The 13,206-nt window shown below is 43.6% G+C and overlaps 1 protein-coding gene across 3 annotated transcripts in view; it reads right to left on the bottom strand.

The window, feature by feature from the left end:
* The window catches only part of RNF213 (ring finger protein 213), a 271,043-nt gene that overhangs the window by 89,183 nt on the left and 168,654 nt on the right, over positions 1-13,206 (bottom strand). For all 3 annotated transcript variants that reach the window (XM_073649777.1, XM_073649776.1, XM_073649778.1), the window contains exons 19-22: positions 13,022-13,168; positions 5,981-6,591; positions 3,921-4,086; positions 3,600-3,817 (exon numbers count right to left, since the gene is read on the bottom strand). In XM_073649777.1, coding sequence (XP_073505878.1) covers positions 3,600-3,817; positions 3,921-4,086; positions 5,981-6,591; positions 13,022-13,168 — 1,142 coding nt within the window. The remainder of the gene's footprint in view (positions 1-3,599; positions 3,818-3,920; positions 4,087-5,980; positions 6,592-13,021; positions 13,169-13,206) is intronic.

Here is a 13,206-nt window from a genome sequence, read left to right as displayed (position 1 = left end):
TAGCGTCGGCGTCCCTGCCTCCTGCTAGGTAGGGACGCTGTTCCCCTCACCTCTCTGCTCCGTGCCCGGCGGCTTCCTCCCGCTCTGGTTGCAGCGCCCGCTCTCCCCCGGTCACTGTGCTTAGGGCGCGCGCGCGCTCCCCCTCTCTTAAAGGGGCCGCGCGCGTCTCCCTAAGGAGTCCCCGGCCAATGGCCGGAGGATCCCTCCATATATAAGGCACCTCCTCCAAAATGGAGGTGCCCGAGCAATGTTGTTGCACTGTTCACTACTCTGCTTCAGCCCTCAGGTCCCGTTTCCAGTTACCTGCCAGTCTCCTGCCAGTTTGCTGCCTGATTCCTGCCTGTCATCCGCTTTCCTGCTTGCTAGCCTGAGGTCCGACGGTCTGCCTTCCGACACCTGTCAGTCTGTCTATGGACCAGCTTGCCCGCTCACCTGCTACCTGCCTGATAGCCTACCTGGAGGCTCCGCCGTCACGTGCTGTGACCACCTGCCAGTCCAGAGACTCTTGCCCGCTCACCTGGGAGCGCTCACCTGCTACCTGCCTGATAGCCTACCTGGAGGCTCCGCCGTCACGTGCTGTGACCACCTGCCAGTCCAGAGACTTTTGCCCGCTCACCTGGGAGCGCTCATCTGCTACCTGCCTGTTAGCCTACCTAGAGGCTCCACCGTCACGTGCTGTGACCACCTGCCAGTCCAGAGACTCTTGCCCGCTCACCTGGGAGCGCTCATCTGCTACCTGCCTGTTAGCCTACCTAGAGGCTCCGCCGTCACGTACTGCGACCACCTGCCAGTCCAGAGACTCTTGCCCGCTCACCTGGGAGCGCTCATCTGCTACCTGCCTGTTAGCCTACCTGGAGGCTCCGCCGTCACATGCTGTGACCACCTGCTTATCCTGAGACTCTCGCCTGCTCACCCTGGAGCACTCATCTGCCATCTGCCTGCTAGCCTACCTGGAGGCTCAGCCGTCACAGGTCGTACCTGCCCGTTTACCCAGAGACTGCCCCGGTCACTTGCCGTGACCCCCTGCCCGTTTACCCAGAGACTGCCCCGGTCACTTGCCGTGACCTCCTGCCCATTTACCCAGAGACTGCCCCGGTCACTTGCCGTGACCTCCTGCCCGTTTACCCAGAGACTGTCCCGGTCACTTGCTGTGACCTCCTGCCCGTTTACCCAGAGACTGTCCCGGTCATCTGCTGTGACCGCCTGCCTGTCTTCCCTGGTCGCCACCCGCTTCCTTACAAGGACTGCCCCCTTGTATAAGTTGCTCAGAGGTTCCGCCTCCCAGACCCGTTACATAGGCCTGGACAGAAATGATGATTCTCTTCTTAACTTAACATTTTGTTGAACAACCTTTTGAGGCAATCACTGCAATCAAACGATTCCTGTAACTGTCAATGAGACTTCTGCACCTCTCGGCAGGTATTTTGGCCCACTCCTCATGAGCAAACTGCTCCAGTTGTCTCGTGTTTGAAGGTTGCCTTTTCCAGATGGCATGTTTCAGCTCTTTCCATAGATGCTCAATAGGATTTAGGTCAGGGCTCATAGAAGGCCACTTCAGAATAGTCCAATGTTTTCCTCTTAGCCATTCTTGGGTGTTTTTAGCTCTGTGTTTTGAGTCATTATCCTTTTGAAAGACCCATGACCTGCGACTGAGACCAAGCTTTCTGACACTGGGCAGCACATTTCGCTCTAGAATCCCTTGATAGCCTTGAGATTTCATTGTACCCTGCACAGATTTAAGACACCCTGTGCCAGATGCAGCAAAGCAGCCCTAGAACATAACAGAGCCTCCTCCATGTTTCACAGTAGGGACAGTGTTCTTTTCTTGATATGCTTCATTTTTCCGTCTGTGAACAAAAAGCTGATGTGCCTTGTCAAAAACTTCCATTTTTGTCTCATCTGTCCATAGGACTTTCTCCCAGAATCTTTGTGGCTTGTCAACATGTAGTTTGGCAAATTACTGTCTGTTTTTTTTATGATATTTTTTCAACAATGGTGTTCTCCTTGGTCGTCTCCCATGAAGTCAACTTTGGATCAAACAACGACGGATGGTGCGATCTGACACTGATGTTCCTTGATCTTGAAGTTCACCTTTAATCTCTTTAGAAGTTTTCCTGGGCTCTTTTGTTACCATTCGTATTATCCATCTCTTTGATTTGTCATCAATTTTCCTGCGCGGCCACGTCCAGGGAGGTTGGCTACAGTCCCATGGATCTTAAATTTCTGAATAATATGTGCAACTGTAGTCACAGGAACATCAAGCTGCTTGGAGATGGTCTTATAACCTTTACCTTTAACATGCTTGTCTATAATTTTCTTTCTAATCTCCTGAGACAACTCTTTCCTTTGCTTCCTCTGATCCATGTTGAGTGTGGTACACACCATATCACCAAACAGGGGTACCATCATTTCTTTCCAGGCCTATTTCATGAGTTTAATTGTTTTTAAATTCTGTGGAAGCAGGGTTGAAAAGCAATTTCTGACTTTCATTTGTTCATTTTCATACATTTTTAATTTATTATTACTTTTGTCAGATTCAAGTTATTTCTGTGACCATTGTGGGTTTTTCTTTCATTAAACGAGGGGTATCAACAATTTTGACCACATTTATATATATATATATAAAAAAAATCAATCTATAAAAATTCCTTCTAAAGTACCGTGACAAGTTGAGATATGTAGATCAACTCGTCACGGTACTTTAGAGGGAATCTGTCACCAGGTTTTTGCTATACAATCTGAAACCATAGCTGAAACACTGATTCAAACAATGTGTCACTTACTAGGGTGTGTGTTCCTCTTTGAATTAGATCAGTGTTTTATTAGCAGGAGATTATGACTACAGGACTAGATGACTGGTGTCTACTGGTCCAACCAAGCGTACACCACTAATTAGCGGCTGTAAGTATACAGTGTACACAGAAAGTAGCCAATCAGTGGTGTGGGCGGGGTTATACACAGCTCAGCATTCCAAGCACTGCTAGATCAGCAGGAATGAAAACTGTGATTCTATTCTAACTAAAGCACCCCATAAACTAAGTGATACATCTCTTTAATCAGGCACTCAGCCCCTACCATCATGCTGCTGTTGGATTACATAGCAAAAAAACGTTGACAGATTCTCTTTATATAAAAGTGCAACATGTTGCTCATTGGTAGATTTGCCTCCTGTCACACAGTTTAAACTCCAGCAGAGACAAGTTGAGACATTTAGATATAGTTGATCTAAGTTGACATGTGGAAGTTCACACAGTATAATTGATGTTTCGATTTTTATGGGAAGAAATCTAGCAAATAAGGCTTCACAAATTAAGAAGTACACGCAAAACATTTCAATTGTGTGTACTTGTTGATCCCCAAGATAATCCCGAAAGGGAGGAGACAAAACCTACCAAAGCTTTCCTTTTTTCAACAGAAATTGACTGATAATATTTGTAGGGGGGCTTTTCTATAAAGTGCAGCTGTCACTTCAATAAAAAATTAATATATTTGAATTTTTGATTTCTAGGCACCAATACCAGTCTCTGGACCATTCAGAAGAATGCTTTAATTTTTTTGCCCACATATCATCTGAAGCAATACTATTATTCTTCACTTACCAACTTTTTGGGGAGGTTTCGGTCACTTTCTAAAGCTTTCCACAGTTTTTTCAAACATGCCATCAAGTCATTAAAGCCAGACTGTGCATTCAGTTCATACAGTAAAGATGAATAACCCAAAACGGCATCATGGAAGCAGGCAACACGATCTACGTCCATATCGTTTTCACCGGCAGAGATGGAGGCCAGATCAACAAACACTTTTAATTCATTGACATCTAAAAAACAAAATCAAAATGAAAGGTTTCCAAAAGTCAATCTGATTATTCTCCTCGGTAGAATTAATTATTATATCTTTAACCAAACAATTATAAGACGTACCTTCCAATGCTTCCTTAACCCATTGCAAAAAGTCTTTTCTTAATACAATTTCCATCAGGCATTCGATGTGTTCATCTTTTATTTCCGATAGGAGCTGTCTCGTTTTCATCACTTCGTCATTTATGCAAGAAAGAGGCTTTTGCTTGAAGTTTTCAAAGTCTTCAGCCTAAAGTAACCAAAAACAACAAAAAAAAATGCTAAATCAAGAGTAGACCAGGTTTAGAAACTGTGGAATTGCTGCAGATGTGTGGTTTAAGCTTCCCACCAACATACAGAGAAAAAATAAAGAAATAGATTATATTATATAAAGTTATAAAATAAAACTCTAAATATAAACTGCTCTGTATAAAACACATTGAACAATGGTGGGGGGGGGGGACTTTATAAGTGGATAAGTGGACAATATCAAAAGTCACATGCTTATCCTTTTAGGATACCAGTTCGGCTTTGGTCACATTTTGTCTGCGTTTTTAATCTAAACCACACAAATACTATCGGTGCCTGAAAGACTCGATTAATTTTGGTTGCATTTTATTATTAGGTCTATTATTTTGACAGGACACGCAAGTCTTTGTGTTTCTTGATATAATTTGTGACAGAGCCTAAAGTCACCAAAACTATATAGAAACTCAAGAAGTATTCTAAAGTAACCAATCACATTTTACATTTTAAATCATCCAAAATAATCACCGCTGGCATCATCTCAGACAACTTGATTGAAAAGTGACTCTCCTCTTTCTTCAGGAGTGCACTACTCCTCTGCATGTCGGCTTCCTGCTGGCTGGGGAGCGGTGTGCTCCTGAAGACTGACAGCTCAGGTAAGCAGCATGGCTGAGTCTCTGGTCTGAAATGTGCACGCTCTTTACTGTAGAGGAGGCTTTACCTCTGCCACATTGAAGGGACACGGGCATAGACGCAAGCCAGATCCAGGCACCATTAGAGCACCATGTGCAGGCTTGCAAGTGAGCGCGCCTTTGTCAAGGAATTCTTGAGTATGGAGGGAACTTTAATAAGAGACTAGTTGCAAATGTACTTGTTTTTACAAATCACTTTGTAATTTTAGGATTATGAAAATACTGCCCCAAAAAGGCATCAAGCACACCAGTGTTTTTTATCACTGTTGTGAAAACAGTGAAGACTAAAAAGCTGAAGACTAATAATGCTCCCTTACACATTAGACTAATGTTTTCCGAAACCCACTGCTACCACTGGGATCAGTCACCAGTCTCTTTGTTTTCACAAATAAATAAAAAAAAAAAATACATTACCATATATAACCCAACAAGTCCTCAGCACTGCTGCCTGTGTCTTCTGCTGGTCTCCTTCCTTTCTGGGATGACACATGGTCGGAGCAGGCAATCAGTGGCTGCAGTTGCTGGAAATACATGCAGCAGTACGAAGGACCCAGGCAAAAGTCAGAGAAGGGGAGTATCTGTATTATTTATATATATATATATATATATATATATATATATATACACACACACACATATTCAGACAATCGAGGGCCCATTTTTTTAAATAATAAAGCAGTGGATAACACCTTTATTAACAAACAGCTGGTTATCTCCAAGATGTAGAAAGATAAGACAGCATGGTTAAAGATACCAGAGTTTGCAGAACAGTGCAGTGAGCTTTTGGTCACACCAAGGGTGCAAAAATTGCTCCTTCGTTTGCATAGAAAAATAAAACTCTTTTCATTAAAAAAAACAAAAAACTAAGTAAGTGAATACTATAGTAAAGGGATGATTTTTTAAATTCCCCTAAATGACTGTATAAGAAGTTGAATTTGAGGTTTGGGGGTGATAGACTTTCTTGAAATGTGGTTTACAAAACCCTATTAAAAATATACTATAGTACTATTAAAGTAAATCAATAGATTTCATAGAATGTGGAAAACGGTGGTAAATTTTTGTTTGCCTTTTTTTTCTTCTTTGAATGGTTTGAGGAGATCGGAGAAAAATAGCAATGCTGTATATGTTTGACCTAGTGAACATAGACAAGCAAATACACAAAACACAATTATACTGCGAGAAAAGCATGTTTTTAAAAGTACTTACGAATTCCAGCAGTGTATTCAAAGTCAGAAAATTTCCAGAAAGATTTAATAAAGATTTCACATCATGTATGGCCTTTGCTGAGCGGAAAGCTAAGTCAAGCTGGTGATACTGCTCAATCTGCTCCACACGTTGAGGGATCCATCCACCAGTGTCTCGATCCAGATGACACAAGCCTTTAAATTCATTGTACAACTGCCTGTATTTATTTTTGAAATCTTTCAAGAATTTGTCAACGACTTCAAACGTGACTTCTCCTGTCTTTAAATCATTATAAATTATTTTACAACGTTCAAGGCAGGGAGTAAAGATGCGATCCCTTAATTCTACTAATGTTAACCAAGCATCATCTTCAAGATCACTATCGTCACGGTCGTATGCTTCAATGCCGTCGTCATATACATGTGCTTCTTGTTCCCAGCAAGTCCCGAAGACATGACTGTTGATGAAACTGTGCACATAGTAAGCCATGTCCATTATGCCGGGTGCCAGTCCATAGTAGGACACAGAACCTCCTTGGACGCCATTACCAAGAGTCTGTACAGACAATAACTCATTCAGTTTTTGTGGTCCCAGATTTTGAGAATACTTCTTCTGAACTTCAGAAACATCGACTGCAATTAAAGAAAAGAGTGGCCTGATTGTAATTTGATAATATTCATCTCGCTGTAAATGGATATACTTCAGGAAAGGAAATAAATGACTGAAAAACAAGCAATGTATTAATATAAATAAATGACATGCAACATATGGCAATACAGCACTCTTCCGCGATTTAGGCCACTCTATGCTGGCAGCGCCTCAATGATCTAGCTCCTGTATTCTCAGTAGCTAAGGCCTTAAATCTAGCCTCCATCCCCACTATCAAGTGAGGGGCTCCTTCTCAGATTCTCTAGGGGACAAGTTTTTTACATTCAGCTTATCAGCTCTTAGAGGAGTCCCTTTAGTTTCCTCATCGTGATCTTACATCCTGTCCACAATTTCCAGGGCCAGCTACTGGTGGCTTGCTTCTGCCAGGACTTTATATTGGGACACAGCACCAGGTTCCTTGATGGGAAGCTCTACGTCCTGTATCGCCCCTTTTTTTTTCCCTTAGAATCATTACAGGCAATAACTCCTCACCATTACGCACTGGATCCATCACTTGCTTTCTCATCATTTCAGGCATCCTTTCCCTCCTAACACAAGAGGGATCATCCAAGATAAAGAAGTCATGGAGTAGTTGCAACTCATTTATGTCAAAGGAGACTCTTGGAATCTATGGTTCATAACTGACTTAGTGATCGTACTAAAAAGTGGTAATAAATAGTTGCACTTCCAATTGGATGTGTGTTTCAAGTGGGGTACCAAAAGGCTCTGTCCTGTCCCTTGTGTGATTCAACATTTTTATAAATGATCTAGATAAGGAAACTGAAGGTAAACTAATCAAATATGCAGACAATACAAAGCTAGGAGGAACAGCTAAAGCCCCCGTCACACTAAGCGAGATCGCTGCTGAGTCACAAGTTTTGTAACGCAACAGCGACCTCAGCAGCGATCTCGCTACGTTTGACACGTAGCAGCGACCAGGCCCCTGCTGTGAGATCGCTGGTCGTGTCGAAATGGCCTGGAGCATTTTTTGATCGTTGAGGTCCCGCTGGGTAGCATGCATCGGTGTGTTTGACACCTTACCAACGACCTCGTTGGCGACTCAGACACAGAAACACATAGGCGTGCATTTGCGTTGCATCATTATACAGGTCGCCGTATCGTTGGGAAGATCTGACTGTTTAACATCTCACCAGCGACCACATAGCGACGCAGCAATGATCCCTGCCAGGTCGTATCGTTGTCGGGATCGCTGTAGCATCGCTAAGTATGACGGTACCTTAACACTAGAGGAGACAGATAAAGGATTCAGAAGGATCTAGATAAGCTTGAACAATGGGCAGTGACTAATAGAATGGCATTTAACAGGGAGAAATGTAAGATTCTACATCTGGGCAAGAAAACTTAAAATTACATACACAGAATGGGAGGAACAGAACTAAGCAACAGCATGTGTGAAAAAGACATGGGTATACTAATAGATCACAGACTGCACATGAGTCAACAGTGTGATGCAGCAGCAAAAAAGGCAAACACAGTTCTGAGGTGTATTAGGAGAAGCATAGAGTATAGATCAAGTGAAGTAATTATTCCTCTCTACTCCTCCATGGCCAGGACCCATCTGGAATACTGCGTCCAGTTCTGGGCACCACATTTTAAAAAAGACATCGAAAAACTGGAGCAAGTTCAGAGAAGCGCTACCAGGATGGTGAGCGGACTGCAAACTATGTCCTACGAGGAATGGTTAAAGGATCTGGGAATGTTTAGCTTGCAAAAAAGAAGGCTAAGAGGAGACTTAATAGCGGTCTACAAATATCTGAAGGGATATCACAGTGTAGAAGGATCATGCTTATTCTCATTTGCACATGGAAACACGAGAAGCAATGGAATGAAACTGAAAAGGGAGAAGATACAGATTAGATATTAGAAAAAACTTTTTGACAGTGAGGGTGATCAATGAGTGGAACAGGCGGCCACGAGAGGTGGTGAGTTCCCCTTCACTGGACACTTTCAAACAGAGGCTGGACAGATATCTGTCTGAGATGGTTTAGTGACTCCTGCACTGAGCAGGGGGTTGGACACAATGACCCTGGAAGTCACTTCCAACTCTAACATTAGATGATTCTATGGATAAGGCCTTACACGATTTGCTATCCCAAAAAGCTACTCAGGCAGGCATCCCCTTCTATTAGAGGAAAAAGGCAACATGTTTTCAGCAGTAAACCACATTAGAAGGCTAAAAGCTTATCTCTTATATAATAATTACTTGGTCTGCTACTTTGGGATCTGTCCTATTTCATGAGGGATATCCTCTGTTTCAGATGCAGAACCTAATAGCCAGCAGCCTGTAGCTTTCACTAATCATGACAAATTACAGGGGTTATTGTTAAGGTATGGAAACACATTGAGAGGCGTTTAATCACTGCTAAAAATATAGATATGCAATTCCTCTTACTGGAGGAATCTGCAGAAGAGCAACAATAAAATGTGTCGGATCCGATTTTATAACTTCTCCATGCCCCCATATACTTATGTAAGACCTATATTGAGTTGGTCTACTTTGTAGATTGAAATATGACAACAAAGTTGCTCAATCTACTTAGCTAAAATACTGGACATCAATTTGGCCTACAAAAAAGTTCTCACTGGGCTATCTTTTTTCAAAGGTAGATTATCTACTATATAATTGTCTTATCCCGTCTGTCTGTCTGTCTTGGAAATCCCGCGCCGCTCATTGGTCCGGCAGCGGCCAATCAGCGCCGCGGGATTTCTGAAAAAAGATGGCGGCCGTTAGCGGCTCATCTGCGGGACGGAGCTCAGCGGCGATGCAGCCGGGAGATGACCGGCGCGAGGCGCTCTTCTACCGGCCGGTACCAGCAGAAGGACCTCGACCGCCGGACCCATCTGCGGGACGGAGATGCAGCCGGGAGATGAGCGGCGAGAGACCAATGAGCGGCAGCCGCGACCAATCAGCGAGATTGGCGCCAAATTTAAACAATGCTCTGCTAATTGGTCGCGGTCGCCGGCCGCAACCAATCAGCAGTATTGGCGTCAAATTTAAACCTCGCTCTGCTGATTAGTCGCAACCATCGTCCGTGACCAATCAGCGATATTGGCGCCAAATATAAACACCGCTCTGCTCATTGGTCGCGGTTACCTGTCACAAATAACCAGCATTATTGGCGACAAATTTAAACACCGCTCTGCTGATTGGTCGCGGCCGTGACCAATCACCATTATTGGCGCCAAATTTAAATACCGCTCTGCTGATTGGTCACGACCGCCGGCCGCAAACAATCAGCATTATTGACGCCAAATTTAAACACCGCTTTGCTGATTGGTCGCGGTTGCCGGCCTCGACCAATCAGCGATTTTGGCGCCAAATGTAAACACCGCTCTGCTGCTTGCGCCCGGTCGACCACATACATATTCTAGAATACCCGATGCGTTAGAATCGGGCCACCATCTAGTATGAAATAATGAAATAGCTTTTAAAGCTGCTGGTGACAAAAGCTCTCTCCTCAGACTCCTTCCAGAGGCCAGAAACCATTGAAATGCTCTCAGTGGTTTTTCTCCTTATGTAACATCTCCATTCAAAAGAACAAAAGCACTGTAACTGAGCGGAACGATCTATTTTATATATATAACCATCATGAACTTCAATGAATATTTACACTTGATGAAGGATCTGGGATGCCTCTAAATCGTCTACAGATTTTGTGTCTCTTTTCTTCGAAAATTGCGGCTACTACTGTACCTGTGCTGAGTTTTACTTACTTTCCATTGACTTGTAGCACATTGGTATAGCCAGATTTCAAGGTTCTACACCATACATGTCAAACTCTGGCCCATGAGCCAAAACCTGGCCTGCAGGGTGATTATATTTGGAGACACCGGCACCGCCCCCTTCCTATGTTGGACCATTATTCTGTATGGAGGACTTTGTGGGACCGACTATACTATATGGAGGACTATGTGGGGCCATTAAACTGTACAGAGGACTATATGGGGTCCATTATTCTTTATGGAGGACTATGTGGGGCCCATTATTCTGTATGGAGGACTATGTGGGGCCCATTATTCTGTATGGAGGACTATGTGGGGCCCATTATTCTGTATGGAGGACTATGTGGGGCCCATTATTCTGTATGGAGGACTATGTGGGGCCCATTATTCTGTATGAAGGACTATGTGGGGCCCATTATTTTACATGGAGGTCTATGTGGGATCCATTATTCTGTATGGAGGAATATGTGAGGCTCATTATTCTGTATGGAGGGCTATGTGGGGCCATGATACTGTATGGAGGACTATGTGGGGCCCATTATTCTGTATGGAGGACTATGTGGGGCCCATTATTCTGTATGGAGGACTGTGGGCCCATTATACTGTATGGAGGACTATGTGGGGCCATTATACTGTACGGAGGACTATGTGGGGCTCATTACACTGTATGGAGGACTATGTGGGGCCCATTATACTGTACATAGGTCTATGAGGGGCCCATTATTCTGTATGGAGAACTATGTGGGGCCATTATTCTGTATGGAGAACTATGAGGGGCCCATTATTCTGTATGGAGGACTATGTGGGGCCCATTATACTGTACATAGGTCTATGAGGGGCCCATTATTCTGTATGGAGAACTATGTAGGGCCCATTATACTGTATGGAGAACTATGAGGGGCCCATTATTCTGTATGGAAGACTATGAGGGGCCCATTATACTGTATGTAGGACTATGTGGGGCCCATTATTCTGTATGGAGGACTATGTGGGGCCCATTAAACTGTACAGAGTACTATGTGGGGCCCATTATTCGGTATGCAGGAGTATGTGGAGCACATTGTTCTGTATGGAGGACTATGTGGGGTCCATTATTCTGTATGGAGGACTATGTGGGGCCCATTATTCTGTATGGAGGACTATGTGTGGCCCATTATTCTGTATGGAGGACTATGTGTGGCCCATTATTCTGTATGGAGGACTATGTATGGCCCATTATACTGTATGGAGGACTATGTGGGGCCGATTATACTGTGTGGAGGGATGTGTGGGGCTGATTATACTGTGTGGAGGGATGTGTGGGGATCACAGTTGGGGCATCATACTGTGTTGGGGGGTCACCATACTTTGCCAAGGGAGTTGGGGTGGGGAAGGGTGAGTGCACTAGGGTCATCATACATGGGTGTGGAGGGTACTGTAGAGGAATTCACTGTGGGAGTATCATACTGTGCTTGGGGGGCACTTTTATTGACACCATACTTTATGGGAGCAATGAAAAAGCAATCTAGGGGATTCAGTTGGAGGGCTGCAAATTAGTGAGATATGCTCTTCTATGACCCCACTGAATATTAAGGTTTTTTTTTGGGGGGTGAGGCAATTAGAATTTCTTCTATGGGGCCCCATGATTTCTATGTACGCCCCTGTCCGCGAGGAAATAACCAATGCTCCAGTCATGTGATCTGACTCTTAAGTTCTATTAATTAAAATGTGCTTTGTTTGTGGAACAACCCCTTTAAGTTTTCTTTCCATATGAAAAGGTTCCTCGCTATATTTGATGATGAGGAAAAATTTCCTCAATTGTAAAATCAAGGTTGGCAGGTGACTTTGTCCAAGATTTTAATTTTGGCCCTTTATGTATTTGAGTTTGACATCCCTGTTCTACACAGACATTGTTTCTGCTCAGCTACAGCGCCTTTTAGCAGATTATTTTTATTTTTTCTTTGGATATATGTTTTGGTCCACGGAAGATCTGCTGGCACCAGTTGGCTCTTACGATTACAGTTGTGCTCTCGGCGCAATGACATCAGTAACCTGTACATTTTTTCCACATTTTTGATTAGTAGGCATTTTTATTTTTGTTTCTTCAGCGCCCCTCAAGGTACAGAGCAGACCAACCATTCTTCTCACAGAAAACCATCCTACCTAATAAGCTTGTCCAAGGTTAACGGCGAATTTCACCACTGCCTGTATGATACTAGTCCCGCTAACAGGTTGATGCCTTTCTAAGTCCCTGTCCGACACTCATGGTGTAATGGACCGTGTCCCTGTATCTACTCCATGCTCTTGAGACTGTGCTGGGAAATACAGCAAACCTTCTTATGTCGGCTAGCATGGATGTACCACCCTGGAGGAGCTGGAATACCTCTGTTATCTGAATAGGTTGCAGTTACCACCTCATGCTTCCAGCAGTGACAAGGTCGCCAGAAAAATGAAAAAGTAGAGAAGAATCCATCAGAAAGGATAAAGAATAGGAGTTCTTGTCTGTTTCCACCATCTTCAACCATTGCCTTCTTTTGGGGGTTGTCTTGCTTTTCACTTAACAGTGCACTTTTCACAATCACAATTACATAGAAAGCTATGATAATGAACCTCCATTTTTCTTTTCTATACAACCTCATTTTTGGTAAATCCAGGTCTATTAATGAAACAAATGTATTCAGTAATCAGTACCTGCTATGATCTGAGTAATTCTTTGGGTCATTTTGATGAGACTGCCGACCCACTCACGCTCCCTCTTTAAAGTGTTTAATTCTTTCTCCCTCCATCCTAGCACCAATCTCATGTCATCCAAAGAAATGTTCTCTCTTTTTTCTACTCCTAAAAAACAAAGATCAATTTATTAAATGAACTTGTCA

The sequence above is a fragment of the Phyllobates terribilis genome, unplaced genomic scaffold, assembly GCF_046119375.1.
Source record: "Phyllobates terribilis strain yellow unplaced genomic scaffold, ASM4611937v1 Scaffold_10__3_contigs__length_209671492, whole genome shotgun sequence".
In the NCBI taxonomy this organism is placed as follows: Eukaryota; Metazoa; Chordata; class Amphibia; order Anura; family Dendrobatidae; genus Phyllobates; species Phyllobates terribilis.
The sequence above is the reverse complement of the archived record's forward strand: the minus strand, read 5'-3'. Positions and strand labels throughout refer to the sequence as shown.